Genomic DNA, 26,249 nt, shown 5'->3' on the forward strand with positions numbered 1-26,249 from the left:
AGCTTGCTTAAAATTTCATTTATTTGTACTGTAAGCCAGAGGATCTTAATCAACACAGAAATGCACTGCTATGCCTCCTTGGGAGCTATAAACAATTGGTGCACTTGTCAAATAAAAATACACAAGAACCCGATGATACAGAAAAGGTACACAGCTCTGTACACATACACTCCTGCTGTGGAGGTATGCACACACACACAGCAGTTTCCAGTTTCCTCTTGCAAGAAAAAAGAAATGATAACAAAGCTATCTAAGCCTCCTTTGTAATATGCAGGCGAATAACCTAGAAAAGCTCTCACGTTATATAAATGATGCAACCAAGTGCTTCCCACTCTGGCAGTTCTTTGTTCTACAACGTGCATTTGTAACCTGACACTTTCTTAAATGGCTTTGGGCAAAAAGGAGGTGCTCAGCAGCTCTTAATATAAAGCCCCTATTTATCTATCTTCAGCAAGTTCAAGTATAATATAGCAAATTTAAAACCTGAATATTTGACGCTGATACAGCAAGGACTTGGTTACACACTGAACTTTATGCGCTGCATAGAAGCCTACTGACTACAGGCAGAATTCAGAGTATCAAACGGTCGCTGGGTCCGGGCTTACCTTCACCTAACCAGGGCACGGCTCTGCGGGCTGCACCCTGTTGCTTCTTTCTCCATGTTAAAGGTGATTCTTTGTTATCAACACATTCAGCGTGCTGGAGTGTCTGCTCCTTTACAGAAAACTATTTTGGTTTTCCCTTCTACGTTATGACACACCGCTAAATGTGTTACATTAACAAAGGTGTTTTGGTTACATTATACCGCTGGAAATAACTAAAATATGAGAGGAAGCAGAAAAGAGGATACAAGGTCTATGTAAGTATTTACATATCCCATTATTATAATAAATGAAGGCTAATTTACATGAATTAGCCACAAGTACGAAATACGACATGAATGAAAAATGGTTTCTAAATAAGATTAATACTAGAACCAACTACTGTTAAAACCAAAATACAATATGGTTTTGAAAGCTGTAATAGAATATAAATTAATAATTCTAACAACAGCAGAATCAAAGTTACATAATTGTTTTAATACACTTTGGAGAGTTCAAATTATAGCTTTTTTTTCCCCTCAGAAAAAGCTCAGCGGGGGGAACTCCCCCATTCTTCCTGCAAGCTGATACTGTATGAACAGACGTCTCCATGTTAAAGCATATACTTCATACATTTTAATAGCTGTTGCGAACATAACGCAGTTCTTTCTAAAAATAATGTAGCACCTCCTGTAAACATAAAAAGCAGTTTTAAAGTCTAATCATTTTATATGTAATTATGCCTTTGTTTTGTGATTAATTCCATTCCTTCATTTTAACGCAGGGTTTTGCTGAATCATGGCTTACACAATCACAGCCTCCTAAACTTCAGAGACTTACCATCGGTATTGCAACTGTCTGGGCAACAAAACTTTTGCTCTGCAACTTTCTGTGGCTTCTAGATACCATGGAAATGAGGAATTCAAAGAGCCCAGCATGCGTCTCATCTATCCTCATTTGACCTACAGGCAGCTTTACCCTGATACTCAAAAATACAGATCAAAAAGCAAGTTAAGATTTCTACAAGTTCTCAGTATTGCTAGCCTAAAAGGTTTGCTTATGTTAGCCTTACATTAATTTAAACTTTTTAAAACAGCATGCTGAGTTTTCCTTTCATTGCCTTCTGGTTTTGAAGCCTTAAAGGTCCATTTGCATTATGTTTTCAAGCTTTGCTCTATCTAGAAATGTAGTGTTTTTTAAGCGGCAACTAGAATTTCAGTTGAAATAGAAAATACTGAGGCGAGTTGTGTGAGAGAGCAACATCTAAACTGAAGCTTCAATGTCTCTCTGGTTCCCATTAGGAAATTCTGAGCTTTCCATCAGAGCAGATGCAGAAGGGCCTCTGTCCTTTACAAGTCAATTTACACTTATGTGGCAAAGACTGTAAGATAATGTCTCTGAGTCACAAAACATGCACAAATTGTGGACTAGAATTTGCAGCACAGAAGCGCGAACAGCAGACACGTCTGCGTGTCAGGCTCACTTAGGGCTAGCACAGGCCTGCAGCGAAATTGCCAGGACCAAGACTGCACACCCCCTGCTTTAACACCCCCTCTGCTCAGACGATTGGGTGGCGATGCAGTTTGCCACGCCGTGTCACTCACACATCACGCTCAGGGATGTGTCACAGCCACTTTCACACCCCGTGCATTCGGAAAAAGTTTGTCAGCACTTAATCCCGCGTGCAGCCTATCTGGCAGCCTGAGATGCCAGCAAGGTCTGTGTTTTCTCTCCTCTTGTGAGCTGCCACACAAGGAGAGGTATGTGCGCGCTACGAGTACCTTCTGCTGGAGGCTGGTTTTTATGAAGCTGTGCATCTGTCCTGTCTGGATAGGGCAGCAACCTCCAGAAGTACAGTTCTTCAGAAATCCTACTTTTTAACTTGAGAAACACATCCTACCCCTCTTCCACACGCAACAGATATTTATCTCTAATAAACGCGTGTTACGTATACAGGATATGCAAACTGTATCCGTTTTCTTTTCGTTAGAGGAAAGCTTCACGCATCTCACCTTCCTCACCCCTCTCCTACTTGGCCTGCGAGACATAAAATGCAGTAATTTCAAGGGTGAATTTCTTTTGCTAAACAGACTTGGAAAGTAAGATCATTTTCTGCTCTTTTCTACATGCTCCCACCTACACGCACCCATTAGGGCTTGCTTACACTTAAAAGATGCTCTCTGAAAGTCTGCTCCTGTATCACTGCTCCTGAGGAGTGTCCTTACTTTCTGTTCCCCAGTAGCTTGTCCCTATCACCTCTCGGCCATTGCAAGTTTTAATAAGTTCTTGTTTGTGCATATCGTACGATGGTCATCATACTTCTGACGTCTAAACTAAATGAAGTACTTTAAATAGACATCAAAGCCTTCTTGTATCCCCTTTTCACTTTGAAGCTACCCATTATGATCCTAGCATAGAACCGTACCTCCAGGAGGGAAAGTGCCAGGCAGTCACCTTTCTATGGCCCGGGCTTCTGGCAATGCCGAAAGCAGAGGTCACAGCCAGCATTCTGTCTCCCAACCTAGGTACAGAACAAAGGTTCTCCGTGGCATACCATCGTTTCTGAGCAGTAAATAGCAATTAAAGAGGATTAATTAAAGAGGATTAATTAATTAAAAACAGATCAATAATACCTGATTTTGGACTCTTCATTCACAATATTCTTGTACTGCATCTAAAGCAATGAGCATTACCAAGTTAGGGAATACATTCTTAAATCTGTAGGAGAGTGGAGGGGAAGACCAGGTCTGTACTCCATGCAAGAAAGGATTCTCCTTCTGTTGTGCATTACCTGCGCAGGTGCCACAGCTTCCACAGCATCACCTTCCCATTACTTGCATGCTGCTTTGCTGCTTATGCTGTAATTATTTTCCACCTATTTCCTTTGTGAGAAGCCCTCATAAAACTACTGAATAGCAAAGGGTAAAATTGACAATCACTAGACAAGAAGTGCTGTAAAATAAAGTGGACACTTCTATTCCCCTAATCTTTGTGAGAGAAATCTCAGGTCCTACGTGTGAAGAACAGCAAGTAATACACCTTCAGACAGAACTTCAATTTTAAGCAAATGCTTTCCCTATACTACAGTAAATTTTAACTCATCGTGTGACAAGAGTGACCTTTGCTGTAATTTAGCATTTTCATGACAGCCAAGAATATTTGCCTTAACATTTCAAGAGTTATATCCCATACATATTAAATAGCTCAAATTGTCACTTCTTTGTGGAGCTTAAGTTCAGTGCAAACTTCTGCACAACTTTAAAAAAAAAAAGTACAGTGAACACAGCTGTTCTTAAACAAATAACCAAACTCATTGAACAAAAGTGAGAATCATCAACTCTCTGTGTGGCAACCAAGAGCAATGTAGGAAGACAACAGAATGCCTAAAAAAGGACAGTTTAGGTGGATCTCTGTGGAGGTGGATTTCTTCTGTTTTTGTAGTTTGAGAGTTATTAAGAAATTGGATATGGAAAATAATATATTTTTTTTCTGAGTAAAAGAGGTCATATTCTTCATTTAAATGCTTCATGATGTCTGAGTGCAAGAATGAAAAACTCCAAGTAAAAAACACAGCTACGTTTAGTATCTGTGGTTGGCTCCCAGGTAGACAATGACACGATTTTCATACACCTTCTTCATAGTTTTCTCAATTTGCTTCAAAAATACTTGTGGAATTCTCCCACATAAAGTGTGCACTGTGTCCAGAAACTTAGACTGAAGAGGATAGTACAAAGACTGGAAGAGATTGTCTTCAAATGGAAACTAAAGAAAAGAGAAAGAGAATTGTTAGTTTTCAGTAGCTATAAAATAGCTTTTTAGAAGTTGCTGTAAGACCTTTTATAGGGTAGGTGATGACCTGCATCTCACCCTTCCAATGCGCCATTAAACTTCAAACATCTGTACACTGGTCTGCTTTAGAGTGCTTGTTTTCAGAAAAGTTTGTCTGGGCATAATACCCGAAACAGTCAGCTTCCCAAAACTGCATTTCTAGAGTCTATACTTCAAGGAAGGTCGCTAACATAGGCACACTGTTATGAAACACGTTTTAGAGTAGAGGTGTACACGTACAAGTGAGGCAGTTACTTGAAGAAGCTTATTTGGAAAGCAAGAACTGAAATCCTTTTGGATAGAACTAAAACAGGATGAAAACATCCTGTAGGAACATGCTTTACACATTCCAACTGCTAACAGGCTTCCAAGCCCATAGGACCGGTCCCAAGGCAGACTGAAACAAAACCTCTGAACACACAGACTGCCGATACCAGGTCGTCAAAAACAGTTGTTTGACTTCACAAGTGTGCTCTTACTGTGCAGAGCGACTTACTGATGCAGGCATGGCCTAAATCAACTCAGTCCTCTCCAACTCTCCTTACAAGACAGCAATGGATGGCTATCGCAGTGTTCTTCAGCCGAAGTAGGGAACTTCAGCACAAATCCACGTGTCCACGCGCATGCAGGTTATGCGTAACTACATTAGTTGGTAACAGTAAGTCTGTTATTTTCTATATGGCCCAGGCAGTCTACAACTTAAACTTTTCCTAATCAAAGACAAAATACGGACCTGCGTGTCTGTACATGAGCCACTGAAATGCTCTTCTGCATTCCCTGTGCCTTGAGACTCCAGGTACTCAGGGAGTACAAGCTTTGGGCATTGGCATTTATGGACCAGATGTGCCATGCCAGCAGAAAGAACTCCATTCAAACACTACTTCTACCTCCAGTATCACAGAAAAGCAATTTACTAGACGTTTTGATTAGAAGTCTGTTGTAACATGAAGGAAGATTATTCAAATCATCTCAGTAAACAGGACAGGCCACAGCAACCTCATTATTTGTGACCAAAGGGTATTCATGAATCCCAGCTCTGCTCAGCCTGATCTGCTGCAATAGTAATCTGAGTGAGCTGCTTAAAGCCAAAATCTACATGGAAAAAAAAGGACTGCCTCTATCAAAAGAAAAGACTTACATCACGTATCACTTCATAGAGTGCCTTGAATGTAGGCTGTTTGTCATCATGGTAGACACCTCTATTTCCATGCAAAATAGAGACACCTTCTTCTTCTGCACCTTTGCAGTTACTTCCATACATACAGTGGTCAGGCCGGTAGTTCCACTGACACGGAAACACGTAGAGACACTCTGCCAGTGTCAGTTGTGGGGATTGGGAGGAAAAAAAGGGGGGAGAAAAAGGAAAAAAAAAGACACATTAAATGAGTTACAACTTAAGCCACGTTTCTGTGGAGAAGCTGGGACTGATGATCAGAAAAAATCGGTTACTTCTTTTACAAAGATCCAAAGCAAAACTAGACACAGAAGCTTCCCTTCCTCAGAGGATGCCTACGCCTCTCTCAGCACTGCTAGACTGGAACTGATCAGAAAAGAGGGGAGAGCAACGAAAAGGCTGGGTGCAAATATAAACCAAGAGTATATTTACAAGGTTAGAAATGACAGAATCAAACCCAGAGAGTATGAGATATGTGGCACTATTCAGGCTCTTCTGCCACGGGAGGAAGTTTCCAGAGTTAGAGAAATGGTGGGGGAAGCACACAGAGCACTGATGGGTATGCAAAATCCTGAATCCTTCTGGAGACAGCAGGGGAAGCTTGCAAAGTATATGCAGTGTTTGCTGCTGAAGCTTTCATTGAGGCTATGGCAATTTGTTAAACTGAGACACAGCAGAGCGTAAGAGGCACTGTATTTTATCCACAGTCTTCCTAAGAGTTGTCATCCATTAATTTCAAAGGTCCGGATTATTTTAAAGATCAGACTAATTTCTCAAAAGGGCTTCTAACCTCATTTCCCCTACTGATTTTTTTTTAAGCTTTCTCCATACACCCACAGTATTTGTAACATGCTTACAATGAATCATGCCACTGCCTGTGACCTTTTTGCTACAGAAATGGAGCACAATGAATCATTCCACTACGCTGGCAGGTCGTGTCAGAAGCGCTGAAGATTGAAGTTTCCACTTGGCCTTTCCTAGCTTCCCAAGAAATGTGCAGCAGGTCCTGCATGGTTCTTGAGGAAGTGAGAGAAAATGTTTTTGAAACAGCTCTTCCCTAAGGGCGTCTCTAGCAGGAGATTGCTCAAGAGAGGGTAGATTATACGCTGTCTCCTTTCAGTCTGACCTACCACACATCCAAAATCCCTGGTGTTGCTGGAAGGACAGGGAGTGCTGTGATTCCCCAATTCAAACTCTGATCCGGTTAACGGGGACTTTCCAGGAAGCCTGAGCAGATGTTTGCAAGTACAACCGCTCAGCAGGTCACTACGGGGAGAGGATGTCATCAGGTGCTTATCAGCTTCTGTGCGTGTTACTTGAGTATTCTCGATCTTCTCACCATGATGCTTTTGCACATTTTTTGCTGTCACAGCTGGGCTTGACCACCAGCTGCTCTACGAGCCTTCAGTTACATTAATCATCAGAACAGCCTTGGGAGAAAGGAAGGGGGCAGCTTTCCAGGCCCCAGGTAGCACAGTTCTGTGCAGTTTTAAGCCAATGCATCTATAGAAAGCCATCTGAGACAGTCTCAACTGATTCCTTCTTAGGTCAGTTTCAACAATCCAGCAGTTTAAAACCTCAGGAAAGTCTAGTTTGCTGTTTTAGTTGTTTCCAGTTATTTTGCTTTCTTTTCCTTGTGCAGTCTGATGTTACTTGATTTGTAAAAAGTTATTTACCAGTTACAAGGAAAAGGCAGATTATGGTGCAGAACAGAGTCTCAACATATGGATCTGATAGAGAACACTCATTGTGCTTTTTTTTTTTTCCTCTCCACGTTTAAATTAGCGACTTGAGTTTGACTTTACGACCAATCTGGCTTCATCTTTCTCCAGAAGACCCTATTCCCGTAATATTTATGTCTTTCTGGAAATTAATTTATAATTTCATTATGAAGATTTCTTCCACTTTATATTTCCCCAGGATTGAGTCTAATGCACAGTGTATCAAGGACGCTGATGTTTGACATCTGTCTGCAATAAACAGATGTTAACTTCCTGCTTTGCTTTTGCTCTCCCGTATTTTTGGCTGGATTTGAGTACATCCAATTACCTCCACTATGACTCCTTAGAGTAAAAGGAAAGGGGACAGAATAAAGAAAGATAAATCCAAACTTGGTCTGTTTTCAAGCTCACTTGAGGGAATACAAGGTCACATAGGAAACGAGGAAAAGCAAATAAGGATGGATGCTTAGCACATTCCGAAGTGTGAAATAAGGTTCTCAGCTTCTTTGGAAAGCACCTACTATGCTGCAGTTTTGAAATCCTTGCTTTTCTCAGATGTTACTGTTTTTGGAAGAGCTTGAAGTCATTTCTGTGTGATCTTCAAGGGAGCTGAACTTCCAGAAACTGCCTCAGCATTTGTGGAAAAAAGACACGCCCTTTTAACATGAAGAAGCTTTCAGCTGCCAGTTCCTTGGAAATGCACACTCATGCAAGTAAGACTGAAAATCAAGAGGACAGTAAGGAGAAGCCAGAAATGTTGCAAATTGTTTATGGAGACATTGTGCAAGAGTGACAGGAATCTGACATATTATTTTGCTGTGCTTACAAGTATATACTGACTGGTCATGCTAACCCTCTGTTTGAGCCTGGATAGGTGGGGTATGCCGTCTGACCTCTGATAGTATCTCAAGAGACAGAAGGTCCTCTAGAGCTCCTCATAGCACCAGAGCAAGCAGAATGTAGGAGGAGTAGAAAACACACAGCTAAATAGCAGAATATAAATGACACCATTCTGGTGCTTGCTGAGGATGAGTCATTCAGGTGAGAGGCTAGAAGCACGTTTCTCAAAACGTAACTTTCAGTGAAGGAGGGCAGCAGGTTTTAAAGGAGGTATTTCAATGGCTGTTTCTGTTTTCTGTTTATAGGAACACAGTTAGTTATTTGCATAAGTGTCAGAATTCAGCTGGATTTCAGAAAAGTAGACCATAATTCTGGAGAATGTTTGGCAACCTCATGCTCAGATAAACATCTGAAACAAAAATATTTTTCAGCTAGGCCCTGGTCCAGTGAAGCTCTTAAGCACATATGCAACTTAAACTTTATTTCTGCATTTGATCATGAAACTAACGTTATACTTATTTTCTCACAATCTCCAGAAGACAAATTTACATATTCATTAGAGCCAAGTATGAGCCTCATTATCCGCACCACTTTCAGAAGTATTTTTGTAGGTGGTAAATCCTACATGCACGTAACGTGATCTTCATGGCAGAGTACACTATGCATATCAAAAGTAACAAACAGATTTTATTTTTTTTCTTAATTTAGTGAAGTCAATAAATTTTCTTAGCACAGATAATCATGACTCCAAGAATCCTTACTTACCTGGGTTAAAGTAAAAAATAATATTTAGTAGATCCTGGTCTCCCCACGTAATGTAATTTTTGTACTTTTGGTATAGTGGATACAGCATTTCCTCCCAAGTCAAACCACTTGGTATCATGCTGTTCTGCGGGAAGAAAAACAGAAGCAATGGGTTAATCCTGGGTACAGTGATGTGATGTGTGACTCAGAGCGTGGCACCCACATATTCTTAAGTCTGCTAAGCCATGTCAGATACCTAGAAAAATGAAGAACTGCTAGGAAACATTGACCCGGATAGGGTTGGAAGAGCGGAGCTGACTGTGCTCTGTTAATCTAACTGAACAGGAAAGCAAGGTCTCCTGGGTCTAGCTCTGATGTCAGCTCCTGCTATTGAGAATCTTCCTATTCTGAGCAACAGGAGGGAGAAAATGTGGAAAAATGTAAAAATGCAGGGACAAGGTGAAAATTGAGGTATAGAAGCGAGGAAAATGCAAACTGAAAATGATCTTCCCTTCCCAGGGATTTTGATATTAAAAGGAAGTTTGTTTATTTTCTTAAACAAGCTGTTCCTGTAATGGTATGAGTAACCCCTGGCCGTGACTGAAGAACAAGACCACTCAGGGGGTAAATAATGTTTTTAAAGAGATTACAGAATACATGCTCAACAGAGCAAACAAAATTTAACTTGCCAGGCCTTTCGCAAAATTGGAAAGATGTCGGTTTAAAGAGGGAAAACATTCCTTTTTCATTTATATCGATTCACAGAATCCCTTTATCTGCAGCAGGATACAAAATTTTATTTACAGCAGATGCAAACAGTTACAAATGTAACTGGATATTTACATCAAGCTTCTCAATTTTAAAACAACACAGTGACCACACTGAAGGTCCTTGAATTTCTCCTTTTATGTACCTGCAAAGGGAGAGTGTGAACTGTTGAAGATGATGTTTTCTCTACTGCTAACAGACTGCTTCATCTGCAAGTTCTCAGTGCTCCAGCCCCATGTAGATATTTCACTTGTTTTAGTGATCATTTTCACAATAATTGGGTTTAGTACCCACGTACGCATTCCATATTTTTTAGATTCTTAATAACATAAACTTTATATAATTATCTACTAATATTAATTCTTAATACATCTCTGTTTCACTAAAAGATGTGAAAAATCCACAAATCACTACTTTCTGCAACAGCTGCATTTCTTCTCACCTTGAACTGAGTGTTGCGTATCCGCGTTAAATTCATTAGCATCACTCCGGAATTGACTCCAGTTGTCCCGTAATACGGGTGACGCGCAAATCGACTGTACCAGCCAATCTTTGGTATTTCGTGTTCTGGGGCCATAGCAGCTAGCTGTGTTGAGTTAAATTCTTTCAGGATGTGCCAGATGTCATCGATGGGCCTCAGGAAGAGAACATCAGTGTCCACATAAAGGAGAGAATCCACATCCTTTAAAATAACCTTTTGGGTTTGCACAGTGAGGAGAGGAAGACAGGAACCAAAAAGACAATAAAAATGAAGATTATTGGCAAAAGGTCAATACTTCAAACTGATCATTTAAAAGAGCTGATTTATCAGCTAAATGCAGTTACATACAGGAACAACAGTTATAACTTGTTTGTTTGTTTCAACCGCAAAGCAAAAGAGCTACCAGACCACAAACGCTGGATTCTAACCTTCATATCCAACAATAATCCACTTACCTCTCAAAAATATCTGCAAGGCCTATTTAGTATCAGTTCAGAAATGAAATGCAAAGAATATATATTTACATAATTTTGTTAGCTCTTTTAAAGAACTGTGCTATGCCTGTACAAAAAAAAATCCTACAAATACATTAACCAGTTTTAGAAAACATGTCATTTTTGCACACTGTATGACAAGGATTCTGAAAGGATTAGTATTGAAAATTATATACCATACAGTATAACGTACATCTGCTACTCTGTATGTATGTAAAAGATGCTTTCAGAATCAGTCACAAAACCTAATTTGGATCGTCGTCATGCAGTCAGATTGGCTACCACGGACCTTGATGAAACAAACAAGCTTCCACCACAGACAGCTCACGTAAAAGAAAACTTTTCATCTCCATTTGGGATTATGTTTTTCCTATTACAACCTTGTGTTCCTACACAAGGAGAATTACATTCAATATTAGTACATAAAAATGTTTTACGTTAAGAAGACTACTAATCACAGAAATGCATACACATCCTCCTGAAGAACAAAAAACTGCCTGGTGGATAGAAATGTCCTCTTAAGACTTATCAGGTCACATTCTGATCTCTGTTATCAGACTCTACACCAGGAATAAGCACAGTACAGTTAGTCAAGTCACAGGGGTGTAAATTGTAAATTAGATCCAGGATATTTAATCTATTCTTGTTGACAATGTTCCCCCTTGTGGCTGTCCAAGTGCTCACACGCTCATTCATTAATTTTTGTAGGGCAAATTATATAGTGCTTCAACAGCCTGAGAAAACTCCCTTGCTGTTTGCACCAGCTATTTGTAATGCTGTTTGTTAGGTAGCAAATACCATTAGCTAAGGTTCACCATCAGGTCCAATTGAATTTTTGTTGCTCTTCTTCATTAATTGCTAAAACTGTCCAAGGATTCCTGAAGGACTCAAATTTTCTTACTGTGGTCTCAGCCAGAAAGGCCACTTCTCTCCCTCTCTTTACTTAAAAGGCAAATCCAAAGGGCTATTGATTTACACCAGGCTGTGGAATGGAACCACCAGTCACTCGTCCAACTGCAAGGATACTAACATCAAATTCTCATATTTATGCAGATGACTTAATACTACCAAAGAAATTATTTTTTACATGAATTGAAATGTATCACGATTAAAGATTACCTGTGAAAGACAGAGGGAACAACAGGATTTTGAACAAGTGAAAAAAAACTGCTTTTAAGTATGCTCAGCAGGCATCCATTGAGATGCCAAACGTGCAAGTACAGATTTGAGTGAGATTTTTCACCTGACTGCACACTTTGGGACTCCGATGGACATTTAGCCAAGTCTAACAAATTCCTGACATAACTGTATGTTCTTCCCACATAGCAGGACAAGCAGGAGAAGGCAAGTGTCTGTACATCTGCTTACAAGAAACTGCACGTAAACAAGTCCAACAGTCAGAGCACTCTGCTGTACGGAAGGTTGTAACAATACACCTTCAGGACTTCTTTTTCCACATAAAACAGCACGTGAAGGTACCAATAACGAATGACTCTAGCAGTCCAATACCACACTACAGAGCTCAAGTCCAATACTATAAAAAAAAAGATAAATCCAAAAAGATAGCTACTTTAAGAGTAAATCAACAGAAGACAGGTAGTTGAAAAGATGAAAAGGATGTTTAGCTTAAGGACATTCTGGATATTGCATGCTATTCTGTAGCACTGACACGCCCTAATTCATAGGGACCCAGTATGTGAATTCATATAAAGATGAAAATACTAAAAATAAAAATTCCCTCCAAATTTAGTGTGAGACAGGTGATAACATTCAAATATGAAGAGCACGGTAAGAAGCTATTTGCCTAATGGACCCACGGCACACTGCAGACCAAATCAGGATTTTTATTTATTTTTTTTTAATATATATATAATTATTTAATACATATATACGGTAGAGAGACAAGTTGAGGCATTTCCTAGCAGAGGGTTAAGGGGGGAGTTTAAAGGGTGCGTATAGGAACTCCTCTCAAGCATAACTGACAGTGCCAGCACTGCCTCTGCCAGCAGAAAATATTCTTTCAGTAACTGCAAACATACACAGAAATTTAAGCCTGTGGAAGGCTTAAACGGACTGTAACAATTTTCCAATATATAAACAGATTCAAGCAAGTATTCCAGTTCTTTGTCAAGCGGGTGCCTACAGGCATTCGACCCCATGCCTTCCGCCTTGTCTTCCTCCACTTAGATTCACACGTTTTTCTTTCCTCGTCTGTCAAAAGATTGCTGCCTCTCTGCAGTCTGAGGTGCTGCCCTGCAGTGACACCCAACAGGCTGAAAGAAAAGCTGCTCTCCTCCTTTTAAGCCCTTCACACTTTCCTCTTTCGCATGCGAAGTGTTAAGACTTATTTAAAACCTACACATGTCAGTCTGAATTGATCACATCCCTGTCTGGCTGTGCCTTGGGTAGAGGAATTTAATTTCAGAAATCACGTCTGTAGAGTTCCTTGAATAGCTCCCTGGATATTAATGGAGTTACACTGGGAATAAAACTTCATTTAAATAACTGGCATTCCCAATGTCCCATACGTTTCAGGCAGCTCTGTACCCAAGCTAAATAGAGTTTTCACAAAAATATGTTGTGCTTTACACAGACCTTAAAACAGTATTTATCCTTTACTTATTCAAAAGCAAAGGAGAGGACAACACGCATTTTTGACTGTTGCTTTTCAACGTCAAAAGCAGGTGAGCGGCAGGAGGCAGGCAGCGGTAGGAGACCTTGCTCCAGCCGCCTCTGCCAGAGCAGAGCAGCACTAAGCCTGCTGGGGGCTCACCGGGAGACATGCTGGAGAAGATGCACATCCAACCTGCAGCATAAGCAGCACAAGATTGTGTCTGGTACTCTGAGTTTACACTTGCTAGCACGCACCATGCAGACATACCTGACAGACTGTAATTTTGAAACGAACGGTCAGGAATATGGGTTGACTGCCTTGTCTTCTTCCTCGCTCTGCTGGCACTTGCAGCTCAGAAGAACTGTGATTATTTTTTTTCCCATTTGCAGCTATACAGTATTCTTAGTAAACCTGTCAAAAAGTTCTGCACAGAACTTGCTATATTTAGCCTGACACTTCACTTAAACACTCAATTAACTGCAATTTGATTTCACAACTTCTGTCTCTGTAGTTAGCAAGGTTGGCAAGTAATAACACACGACTGTGTAAACACATATTGGCGTATCGAGAAGCTGCGTTACCTAATGGTTTGCAACAGCCAGCGTGTCAATTTAGCAAAGCTTTATGCAAAATTAGGGACAAATCACAATTAAGCTTGCATCTCCATGCTAATGTAGCAGTACCGTAAAGTTGAGTTACTAAACTTAATTGTAATTAGCAATTAACTCAAGTTACAACAGAGAGAATTTTGTCTACGTAAAGCCCTGGCCTCTATTCCCAGCGCTGTCACAGATCCACTGGGGAGGTTACTTCAGCATCCTCAAGAGGACATCTATAGAACAAGGATAATGTTAACCTACCTTAAAAGCTCTTAAGTAGATTCAGTGTTTTGAGAAAGGTTGTAAATGTTAGTTACTATTCGAATTAAAATCATCCAAAAATCCCTTAAGTATTTTATGATATTCAGCCGGTTATTTGGGTAGCTCCAAAGCAGCAATGCAGAGCCAGCTGAAAGCCAGCTCTGTGGCACACAGCATTCATGAGAACAGAACACAGTTTTTCACCCCGTTTTAACATCCATGTCAATACCACCAAACGCTTTCAATGTAGCAATTGTGCTCTCAATGGGGAAAAAAAACACACAGATATTTAGGATTATCCTCAGTGATCCTGTGGTCCAGTCAGACTAACAACCCCCACAGACATCCAGAACACAGAATAAAAACTGGCTTTGGGTGATGACTTATTTATTGGGAGGAAGGGGGAGAAGGCAGGAAGGAGAAGAGAATATAACCAACTTGGCATACAAAAGGTGATAGATGAGAAGTCTTAGCCTCACACTTCCTGCGTGACTTTTGGAACAGAGCATTTCAGGGAATTTTTCAGTTCCCACATCCGTGAACCACACACAGCACTGAGCTGTATCACAGGGCTGTGCTCTGCCAATCTTCCTAACATTGCACAGTAGCCGTCTCGGGTTGTATATAGCTGCCAACTGCCACAATGTCCGGGTACCTGGAATTTGACGGCACAAGGACAAAAATTCTACTTGGTAATGAAGATTTTACCACCCTACCTTCCTGTTAACAGAGGTGTCAGGTAGTGACTGCTGAGAGCATTATCCTCCTAGTTTATTTTTAAGGTTTCATCCTGTGCTGATGATGATCCACATCTTTATTCTGCCTTTGCAGAACCCATTGACGGTTTTATTGAAATAGACTGCAGGAAAAGATTTAGACTTGTGAGATCACACGGAGCCTCTGTGAGATTACACAGCGGCCACTTCCCCTGCCTCTCTGTAGCTAACGTAAGATCAGATGTCACAGAATGCCTCTACAAAATGTAGGATGCCACATGATCTTCCTTAATATTTTAGTAACCCAAATAGATTCAACAAATTGAGAATGTGTTCTTCAACCTGTTACCCGGGGCAGAACACTTCACTACTGCAAGCTGTAGGACCACATCCCATAGGCTCTAGCTTTATCAGCCAGTAAAACCACCGAAAGATTTTCACACAGTTTTCCTTTAACACATTCCTCGCTCCCTCCTGTCCACTTTCACATGCCTGCTGTTGCTGCCGAAGAGACTGCTTTGGCAGGAGAGGCACTTGTGAATCAAAGGCTCGCATTCCACTCAGGCTTCGCATTATCAGGAACAAGACAATTTGCACAACTGAGGGCTCAACAGCTGATCAACTCAACCACTGCTCTCCCGGGGTCCTCCCGAAATCCAGGCACGTTTAGAAATGTAGAAGATGCTTAGGGCCGGGAAGGAGGGGAGGGGGATAAAAAGGATATTGACATCCTGTTGATACATTTAAAAAGTCAAAATATTCCACTACACAACAACACCAGACACCCTCTGCTCCCGCTGTGTGCGGACTGGACTTCTACAGCTCTGTCTCATCCAAAGGGGACATCAGAACCTAGTCATGGAGTAACAATAAACATAACGGTGGCTGAAATTACCCAGAATAAGGTTCCGGCAGGTTGTGAACTTGAGTGCAGAAGGCCAAGTGGACACTTGCCACCTCTGCTCTTAGCACAACTTATGTTCCTCACTACCTCCACATCAACGTAGTGTCAGCTGCAACTGTTCTGGGACAACCCAACCTACTGAGGGTCAGACACCTCGGCCTGGCCACACACAACACCTTGCAATTGCCCCGAGAGAAACAAACATTTACAGTTCAGGCTGCCTCATAGTTTTCCCAAGAAAACACCTAACAGTCTAATCATTCCCTGCAAGAAGTCGCTGGGGACACCAAACTTCAGCAACACGCAAGTGACAAAAAAAGGAACCGAGAAAGCACTGCCCAGCCTCAAGGAATTGTCATCGATACATAACCCTTTTCCTGTCTTCAGACGGCTGATGAGAAATATAAGCCAGGCCATTTCTGTGACAAGCGTCTCTACCAAAGTGACAAAAAATACCACAGTCACAGGAAGAGCAGAGAATTGTGTTTTCCTAGTGAAAACATCCCCATGGGAGTAAATCCTTACAACTGATCTGTATGGAACAAGCTAACACTTGGGGATTATTTTCCAGGTGATCTAAATATTTACTCAGGGAGCAGAGGATCCCTGCTGAAGCTGGAATTACTTCCAGCCCATCTGGCCTTTGTGCATTTGAAAATCTACCCCTAAATGGCAGATAAACAGAACTGCTGACAGCACATATTTTCTCACATATGTATTCATAGGCTAACGTATCCAGACGTGCAGCTGTCTCCTGATTGTTTCCATCTGAGAAAGTAGAGATTTCTTTGTCCCCCCATTTCTCATTAGACAGCAATGAAGAAATCTGGACCATGTGAGCAGCATGTCACTTCACTGGAGTCACCCCTGCCAACAGCAATGCACAAGATAATTTGTTGTTTGTTCTCAATTCCACAGAAATTGCTTTATGCAAAACTTCTTTCAATTTTGCATATTTCTGCATATGCAAAATTGTTATCAACACCTTATTTCTCTCCAGCAGCCTCACATAGTTTCCAAGTTTACGACTCTTAAGAGCACACTGGAATTATTACCTTAAGGGCAAATCTTACAGTCTTGGAAAAAGAAGTACAACACAAGAAAAGGGATTCCTGAAAGCATCAGTCTGAGGACTAACATATGGAAAGGGAGATACTGGATAAAGAGGATATGATGACTGCGTGCTGAAAAGAATGTTATTTATGGAAAGCACGCAGCATCTACCCTGAAAGAGCTCTCGCACTGAGTCTTAAGTGGAAGTTCCACTGAGAGACTAGTGGAACTGCAGACAAATAAGAAACACATTTTTTGCTAGCATAAAAAAAAAAGCAAGGTTGGATTTCTGGTTTGTTGTTTTTAAGTGGCAATAGTGCAGGTTAAAATATCTTTAAGCAGATATTTTAGCCTGAAAATCGTTTTAATATTATATCAGCGAAGCTTCCCTTCCATGGAATTAGCCTTTTCTTGAAGCAAGCTACTCAGAAAGCCAGGTGCCTTACCGGAAGAAAAAGGCGCTGGGCAGCACATGGTTTGAATAACTTTTTCCATTCCTGAGCATTTCCTACTGAGAAGGTTATTGGATAAATGTTGTATTCAAACTTCTTTGCGTATGAGGAGGGCCATTCCTGTAACTAGAAGACATGAAGGAAGGAATTATACAATACATGTTATATTGCTTTTCTTTTTTAATATACATGTGTAAGGAATTTAGAAACCGCTTACAGTAACAAAGTACTTACTTGCTGCTTGTTGATGTCAGTGTAATTTTGCTCCAGGATTTGGAGCATGTAAGTGACTCATGTATTTATTTACCAAATGACAAAAAAAAACTCACCTTCTTCTCGAATTCTGGCTTAAGGGAATCCTCAGAAAAAATGTGAAAACAGAGCCTCCTGTTGCTGAAGAGAACTGCTGATTTCAGCATGATTAGCGTCTCTTCCAGCCGGTCCCCACATGCCACAACTGCCAGATGCATACATTGTAGAGATGAAGGCTCTTTTGAATGTTTTTGTTCTCCAGGCTTCCTGAAAATTCATAACAGACATATAAAAAAATACTGAGGTAAACAAGAAGATAATTTTGCATCAACGAGAGATGAGGGTTTTTTCTTCCTCTCCATGATGGGATCAGAAAGGGGATCATAGGGGATCAGAAAGGTTTTTTTCTGATTAGAAACCCACAGAACATGCAGGTGGGAGGCCATATTTTGTTAATCAAGACAAATCAGGAATCTTAAAATTACAAGAAAAAGAAATACGCTATTCCCAAAAATTTATCTGGGTTTTCCTACATTTCTGGACTGGCATAAATCACAGCACTATATCCACACACGAAACTAATTCAGTAGCACCTCAAAGCAGACAACGGCTTGCTAAGTGCAAACAATAGCTTTTCTCTCCAGCTTTGAGGTTACAAAGCCAGAACGGGCTTACTTCTCCCTAGCCAACCTTCAAACAGAGTGGAGGTTACAGAACTATATCCAGTAATTTCATTCCAGGACCGTAACTTTTGGCTAGACTGGCAGAGGACAACCAATCATAAAAATAAATAAATAAATATCTCACCCATCCATATGCAAATTATTTTAACAGTTAATTAATCTGGCTTTTAAAAATGCATGCCTTAATCCTGGCCTGAAGGTACTGGCGTAGCTTCAAAGGACTGCTTTCCATTTCACTGGATGGAATCCCTGAGATTTTACTAAAATACAGATTTTTAAAAAACAAACACATTTATTTGTCCCAGATGAATCAGACTATATTCCGCAAGCAGTGTAAGGCCAAGCTAAGGGTTTTTCACTTAACACCCATCTGTGTGGATGCTACAGAAATTTCAGCCAGACCGCAGGAGAATCTGTGTGTAAAAGGCATATTCAGGCTACTTGCTACTCAGAAAAATCAGAGTCCTTTTTGGGACCTGAAGACATTCTGAAAATGGGGCCTTTTGGCTGTGTCCTCCCCCCTGCTGTCAGTACGGAGGTAAAATCACATCCTCCAGGAATGCTGCTACTGTATTGTATTCACATTCCAACACAGATTGCATTTATGCTCCGTTAGATGGATTCATGGTGACAAAGGAACTAAATCACGAGCATCGGAATCGTTCTAGTAAAGTTCAAAAGGCTAATCATAGATCACTGCCAGCTCCTGACAGGCTGCCGAGCACAGGACATCAGCCCCTGCCTGCTCTCTGCACACAATTACATACATACAATTAATCAGTAAAGTTAATACTATAAACAGAAGTTCTAAATAAAGAGAAAAATTACAGTTAATAAAGCTGTCATTATCCTTTCCCACACATTAAAGTGCAGCTCAGTGTAACGGCAGCGCTCTGTACCACGGGGTAATCCACTTCTGTGTTGAGGAATACCAGCCTGGCTAGACAAAGCAACATGTTTCATGAATGGTTTAAAGTCTTGGGCTTTAGTCTTAATTAAACCCCAATTTCATCAGCGTGTAAATAATAGAACACTACATCTATGTGAAGTGGTATTTACTTACCAACCTATTAGTGTAAAAACCGCTGAATTATTAAAGTGAATAATTAGCTGCTCACACAGATCCTGCTTTCCCCCACGCTACCCCCATCCCTTTAATGTTTCCTCTTAATTGAGTCTCTAAATCAAGCCATATGCAGGATGAGAACTGCTCTGATACAGCTTGTGGCAGTGGAAGCCACTGGGAGAGGGACTAAAGCTTTTTCTGTGACATTTCCAAACCGTACACTGAAGCGCTACGACCTTTTGCCAATGTTAGGCACAGCAAACTCGTCGTTCTGCAGCTGTTTTGTGTTTTGTACTGAGAAACCCTGTACACGCAGACGGGCGCTTCCAACAAACAGACTCAGCAGAAGAAGCCCCTCGATGAAAGCAGACAGCCCCGTACGCCCAGGGGAGGCGTGGAGGAACAGGAGGCATCCCGGCTGCCAACACAGACACCGTCCTGGCTCCGGAGCGGAGGAGAAACCTGGGCCTTGCAGTAATTATCAGTCACGAGGAGCTGGGCTGAAAGCATTCAGGAGCTTGCACTGGTCTAAGCAGGAATAAAAAGCCTGAGAAAAGGAGCAGGAGGTAGTGTTTGAGCTACCTCATTAGTAGTCTGGGACACCGAGGGCAACAGTTAGCGAACAAAGCTGCAATGAGAAGCAGAGGGACGCTGGAAGATGACAAATAGCACAAGATTTTGTCTTTTTGTAAGTACATTGGGAAACCAAGAGGACCGTGAGAACAAAGGTGAGCTGGAAAGGGAGGTAACAGAGTACCGCAGCAGGAGGCATTAACAGGAATTTTAGCTTAGCCCTTACACAATTATTATTATCCAGAAGCCTGAAAAGAAGCAAAAGTGAAAGGCAAAGTCAGACCTCAAGGAGGGCAAACAAGCAGATTACAGCAAAGAACCTCACAACCCTCCTTCCCTCGTCTGCTTACACGTACACGCGTGTACAGGGCAGTGAGGAAGGGACAGGGGAAGAAAGCTCTGACCGACAGCATCCAGGATGCTTCCGCTCCAAACGGAAGAGATGGGCACGCCGGCCTGCCTGGATCGCCTCTTGAATACAGGCAGGCTTCCAGCACGTGTCGGCAACAGAGAAACCGAGGTCAGCACTGTGCTCACACCAGAGGGGCAACCACTTCAGCTCTACCAGAGGTGGAGCAGGCTGGGCCCAGGAGCCTTCCCCTACAAATAGCACGGGGCGGGACCACCTCTGCCTCCACAGAGAGCTGGGGAGCCAGCGGGGAGAAAGAAGACCCTACAACCTTACAACGCACAGTACAGGTGGCCAAAGACACTGTTAGACTCACGGCTTAACGACAAGGCCTTCTCTAAGATGAGATTTCATATGAGGCCCACTCCTGATTCAATGCTGTCCATCTCTCATCACAAACGCTCGCCGTGCAGTTACCGGTGGGTGACGCACACCGACTGGGCAGCCAAGAGTTTTCTGAACCTGCCTGCTCAGACGCTCCTAGACGCTACAAGAAAAGGGACAGACCAAAGATGCACGCTTTGTTTCAAAGGATGCAGCATGTCAAATACTACAGCAAGCAGTGCAGAGGTTGCAATTTGTTACGCAAAATAAAAATCAGCTGGCAAGCAAGCAAGATTACACTGCTAGGTTACGTGCACCAAAGACACTCGTAGGCGTTTGAACCAGAGAAGTCCTCGGGCAGTGGCTGAGGGTGAGCGAGCACCATTTGGGGCTGTTTCAGTAACTCAGCCCCTGCAAAGCTTGGGGTGAGTCGTTAATTCCTCGTGCTTCAGTTGCTCTGCCTGTAGAAGTAGGAACGGCTGTTACAGCACTAATAGTTGCCTACCTCTAGAGAATTCCATACATATTAAAAAAGGCACACAGATCCACAGAGAACCACAATTACTGTTATTAGCAAATTCTTCCTAACATGCACACGGGCTTTCATTCATTTATAGTCCAACCTACTGGTTACAGATACAGTCTATTAATTTAGGCCATAAAGTCCAATTAATGTTTAAATGCATCTAACACAATACAATGACCTGGGCCTTAAAATTTAATGTTTGACCAGAACAAATAAAGAAATTACATACACTAGGTCTTTGCTACCTTGCTCCCCAACTTCTCATTTCAATACATAAATGTAGTTTGTCAATATATTAGCAATCTAACTAATATAACATTACGTCAAACCCTCTGCTCTGTTCCCTGTTTTACCCATCTGTTCAGAGAAAATAGCTTCCTGCTTTCCCTTTCCTTCTGTTCCCCATTATTATATGACTTTAAAATTAAGCACTGCTGCCGAGGATTAAGCATTGCAGAAAGCCTAACAAAATACCAGCAGAATAGATCCCTGTGAAACAGCTGAAGCCAGACTTGGTAGGATGTAGCACGACAAAATACTTGCAGCAAAGGTCTCCCACCAATGCAGACCAGCTCCTACCCAGATGCCCAATGGCATTTTATTTACTGCATACATTTTTTCCTGACAGGCATGCTTGTTGACATCACAGAAGAAGCCTGAGTGCTCCAGCACAATAGCGTACATTTCTAGGCCTTAAAGTTTGGATTACATGCAATTTTCTTATTAGTCACAGCCAAAGTGTCTCAAACGTAATTAACCCAAAACCTGTCTAAATCAATCCAGATCCATTCAAAATAATGCATTCCCATCTCATTACGGAGCCTCCTAACCCATTCAAACCTTCAAATTATTCCAGGGAGAAAGATAATGCATGCAGATTCTTACAAAATGCAATATAGTTGTTAGCCTTTGAAACCTTCTTCTTATTATGATCTCATTTACTCCCGCAGCGTAAACAAGGTTAGATTTAGGCAATGTATCAAAACGTGATTCACTGTATGGGCTCCCTTCCTGCGCCTCAACACTGAGTCAATGCCCCAACAGTGGCTCTGTTACATGAAACGCTCACACCTTAAAATATAAATCAGAAAGGCTCAAAATGTTTAAAGTTTTCTCACTTTAATGCAGTTGCACAAAACTGACTGTAGTCGCTGACAACCAAAAAACTGTTGAAACCTCTTCCTACCACTCAGACAAAGGGGGGAAGACACTCAAGAGCAGAACGGATGTTTGTATCTTCTTCTTTATCAAGGGTGCTCTTTGTTAGAGAAGTATGAGGTACTGGGGCAACCACCGCGGTATTCTGGGCCATCAACCTCAAGCCAAACTTGCACGTGTGCACACAGGCTGCAAAGAGAGAAAAAGTGTCTTGACTGGTTGCCACATAAGAGATGTTTTGCTTTGGGAAAGTTACTTCCAGGGAAGCAAACATCCTGGCAGAGGTTCACTTCCCAAGCCTTGCCGTGCTGGTTTAATAGAAAGTGTGGTCACATCTGCCCTTCAAATGTAAAATAACCCTTTTGCTTTTTGATGCTTTGCACACATCGGTCTGGCACGTATTTGTACTTATGCACAGGAAGAAAATCTTACTGAAGGCCCAGGACTTCTCGCTTCCGAGAGGAAGGATCAGTAAACCCCATCAAAACCACGCTTTCCAAGCTAACCAGAAACTCAGATGTAATGCTTATCTCCAGATTGCCAAAATCATCTAATGACCGAGGCAGCACACGTACCCCTATTTCCTACTCCTTGCCAGGTCCCAGCCAGCTGGGACTACGTGGCTCGTAGAGCTCTTACCACGGATCACTACTTGCATAAGGAGAAATTTCTTCAAAACTGAAAACGAATGCCTTCTGCTGTTCTCATGAAACTACAGAAAGCAGCATTAGAGACTCGGAGTTAAACTACATTTGTGAACCTGCAAAACTACCTTGCCTGCAGCGTGAGTGGTTCTTGAAAAACAAATGCGCGTCCTAGACTAGGCATCGATTATTTCTGAATTCAGACCAAAACCTGACTAAACTGCACTAATCAACTCAGCAAAACTGAATTTAAACAACTTTTTACATTTACACAGACACAACTTCACTGAGGTTATGTGACTTATTCACGCAGTCTGCGTATGAACGCATACACCACGGTCAGACCACAAGATCTTACATAGTCATAATAGATCTTACATAGTCATAATCGGACTTCTTATCCTGCAGGAATTGGCTAGATCACACATAGTCTTAAAATAATTCTGTAAATCTCTCTTGGCTCGTGAGAAATAACTAAAATAATCACTATTTATAGGATAGGAGTGAATTGGCAATAACAACCCCGATTCAGCGTATCAGTTGGATGTGCTTTTCTGTAAGGACATGCCCAAGCAAAGCCTACTAAATTAATGGGCATACTCACTCCTGAAGTCAAGAACTTTTTCAATTATTGTCAGTTTTCCTTGGTCCAAATTCAAGCCGCCTGGAAACAGCCTCCACACTGCTTTCAGTATATTTTGGATCAGACTTTTTACAATAAGCTGATCCTCCCACCTGATACCTTCACCGTGCTAGTGCGGATTGTGATCTGTACTAGCACGGCACCTGTTAGCAGGTGCTGCTTCCTTTCCAAGAAGGCAGGCACCTCCTCGACTTCGACCACGCCACATCACTCCCCCTAAATTATTTTTGTATGGATACCCTCAACAACTACATTTTATTTTGGTAGTACCTAATGCAACATGGTTTTTCAGCAAGGGTCATAATTGGGCCCCTAGAATTGTGCTTCTCAGCGATGCAAACTCTTGCTGGTGTCAGTGGTGCAGCATCACATGCTGCCAACAAATGTGAGAAAAAAAGAAAAGAAAAAAAAAGTTGAAGAAAAGTTGAGATACATCACTCCTCTCTTTTGCTGTTGTTGTTCTGTGTTGCAGAACAAAAAAAAAAGTTTACAACTTTGGTCAAAAATACTTGCAAAGTCATCAATAAATAATAGAAAAGTCAGATAACATTAACTTTTGGAACATGAAGATGCTCGCTGAAAAGCTCTTTGAAATGGAGCAGTTGTTTAACAGAGTTTCATGCTTTCCAGGCTCCTTCCCTCAGTGTTCTTCTCGATTTCCATGATAATCGCAGAGATATGCCTTAAAGAAAAATGACTTCAGGAGGTACAGTTGCTAGTGGAAATAATCCTGCTTTAATACACGCATTTGAATTCTGTCCATGACGCATTCTCAGCCACAGTAAACATCTCTTGCATTCAGCAGGGCAACAATGCTTGTAAGAAACCAACTGCTTCAGTAAGTTAAGGAATAAGAGCTCAAAAACCAGGAATAGTTTTCATTCAGAACATCTCTGTGAAATCACGAATGAAAGGCACAAAGACATACCAAGTTAATTAGATATATGAGGTCACACTGACCATAATAAAGTTGGAATGCGACGGGGAACACAGTCCTCCACCCACTGAAAGCACACACTGCCTCTATCTTTTTCTGAAGGAATTAGATTTTTTTGTAAACATTCACATTTTTATTTTTTAAGCATTCCATCTGTGAGGTACTAGAGGAGGGAGTGCAAGACAGCACGATTTCAATCCCTTATGATAAAGTACTTTACGTGTAAAGAGCAGTTAGAACAAGACGTGGACAGCTTAAAAGCTGTCGGCGAGCTGTTGGCTCACCCGTCCAGGACACGGCAGTACCCCGCAGCAGGCACCAGCCACCTCGCGCCTTCCTGCGGCACCAAGACACCCTCCCCAGCCACGGTTCTGGAAGTGACAGCACCGCCCCACGCAGCCCAGCCGGCGAGGCCCTCACCGCACCCCAAACCCCCCCCAGCCCCGGGGAAAAGCCTCCCCTCCGGGGCACACCGCGGCTTTACACCCCAGCGGCGGTTCCGAGCCCCCCTGCACCCCACTCGTGTCAGGGGCAGGCTCGGGGGGGGCAGCTCCGGGGCTTTACCTGGCGCCGGCTCCCCCGGCCCCGCTCCTCCGCGGCGGGCTCCGGCCGAGGCGCGGCTGGCGGCGGGCGGCGGGGCGGGCGGAGGGCGGCGGGCGGGGGGCGGCGTGGCGGCCGGCCAGCAGGTAGAGGAGCAGCAGCAGGCCGGCCAGCCCCAGCAGCGCCGCCGCCACCTTGCAGGACAGCCGCATGGCCGGGGGTGGTGTGGCGAGGGGCTAAGGGCCAGGGCTCGCCCCCGCCGCCGCCGCCGCCGCCATCGCCCCGAGCGGCCCCGAGCGGGGACGTGGCCGCCGAGCCCCGGCCGGCAGCGGGGAGGAGCCGGGCCCCACGGCACGGCACGGCCGGGAGGGGCCCGGGGCGGGACCGGCACGGGGGAGGCGGCTCGGGGTGGTCCCGCTGCCTCCGCCGGGGGGAGGAAGGCGGCCCCCGGTTAGTGGCCGGCCCCGCAGCTAGCGGAGGAAGGCGGCCCTCCCGTCAGCGCCTGCCGGCGGGCTCGCGCCGTCCCGCCCGCTGCACGGGGTGAAATAAAAGTTAGTGAAGGAACTCACGGCCGTACAACAACGGGAGTAGGAGCGGTGTCTGACTTCTGGGACTTGTGCTGGAGGGACTGAGCGGTCACCCAGCTGTGCGGCATCAGCAGGGAGAGCAACACCGCCTGCTTCACAGGAGCAGCAAGGTTGGGAAAGGCCTCCAACACCATCGTGTCCTGCCACCCTACCACCAGTATCACCCACCAAACCTTGTCCCCAAGTGCCACGTCCAGCTTTCCTTAAACACGTTGGGCAACCCCTTCCAGAAATAAGCTTCAGAACTAACCTCACAGAAATAAATCCTGCTTAGGTTTGTAAGCTAATTTATCGCCATTAAATGTGTAGTATGACAGAAACACAAGGATTCTTGCTGCCCCATGGAGCTGGAGCATAAGCTATTCAAAGAACAGTGGCACAAACACTGGAATAGGGAGCAGGAGCTGTAGCCTCACCCATCCCTCGTGGTCTTAGTGCTTGAGCTCAACTAGACTCGTTTCAGCTCCAGGGAATGCTGTGCCGGACAACAACCGTGAGCTAACAAGCTGCACTGGAGCAGCCGCGGGGCTCATGCCAAACACAGTTCTCCTGCTGCCTCTCACCTCTCTCTGGAGATGTGCTCTCCATCAGGCTATTTGGTCTGCTAGTTTTAAAATAAATCCTCAGTGCTGCTGCTGTAATGTGAAGACCACCACAGTGGTTGCAGTGCTACCGGA

At 42.9% G+C, this 26,249-nt stretch overlaps 1 protein-coding gene across 3 annotated transcripts; it reads right to left on the minus strand.

Annotated features, from left to right (window-relative positions):
* Nucleotides 1–3: 3 nt before the first annotated feature.
* On the minus strand, nucleotides 4–25,300 carry GXYLT2 (glucoside xylosyltransferase 2). Of its 3 annotated transcripts, none has more exons than XM_035546514.2 (8): nucleotides 20,530–20,682; nucleotides 17,560–17,749; nucleotides 17,225–17,356; nucleotides 10,099–10,350; nucleotides 8,910–9,033; nucleotides 5,548–5,720; nucleotides 3,007–3,143; nucleotides 4–1,271 (listed from the first exon to the last, which is right to left on the minus strand). In XM_035546514.2, the coding sequence occupies exons 1-8, from the start codon at nucleotides 20,565–20,567 to the stop codon at nucleotides 1,121–1,123; spliced, it is 1,197 nt and encodes a 398-aa protein (XP_035402407.1). In that variant the 5' UTR covers nucleotides 20,568–20,682; the 3' UTR covers nucleotides 4–1,120. The 3 variants fall into 3 exon arrangements, 2 of the variants coding, with proteins under 2 accessions (XP_035402407.1, XP_035402406.1); XR_007708660.1 differs by lacking the exons at nucleotides 4–1,271; nucleotides 20,530–20,682 and adding exons at nucleotides 3,215–4,343; nucleotides 25,010–25,212 and having other exon boundaries at nucleotides 3,018–3,102; XM_035546513.2 differs by lacking the exon at nucleotides 20,530–20,682 and adding an exon at nucleotides 25,010–25,300 and having other exon boundaries at nucleotides 4–4,343.
* Nucleotides 25,301–26,249: the final 949 nt, after the last annotated feature.

The sequence above is a fragment of the Cygnus atratus genome, chromosome 10 (genome assembly GCF_013377495.2).
Source record: "Cygnus atratus isolate AKBS03 ecotype Queensland, Australia chromosome 10, CAtr_DNAZoo_HiC_assembly, whole genome shotgun sequence".
Taxonomy (NCBI): Eukaryota; Metazoa; Chordata; class Aves; order Anseriformes; family Anatidae; genus Cygnus; species Cygnus atratus.

What these genes read in the sequence shown, in the direction of transcription:
- GXYLT2 (XM_035546513.2), bottom strand. Translation starts at nt 25,197, where the DNA reads ATGCGGCTGTCCTGCAAGGTGGCGGCGGCGCTGCTGGGGCTGGCCGGC. An exon ending in CCCAGCGCCTTTTTCTTCCG is followed by an intron (nt 10,351 to 17,224) that starts GTAAGGCACCTG and finishes CAAACCCAAAAG; the next exon opens with GTTATTTTAAAGGATGTGGA. An exon ending in TCTATGAAGTGATACGTGAT is followed by an intron (nt 4,344 to 5,547) that starts GTAAGTCTTTTC and finishes TCTTTTCTTTAG; the next exon opens with TTTCCATTTGAAGACAATCT.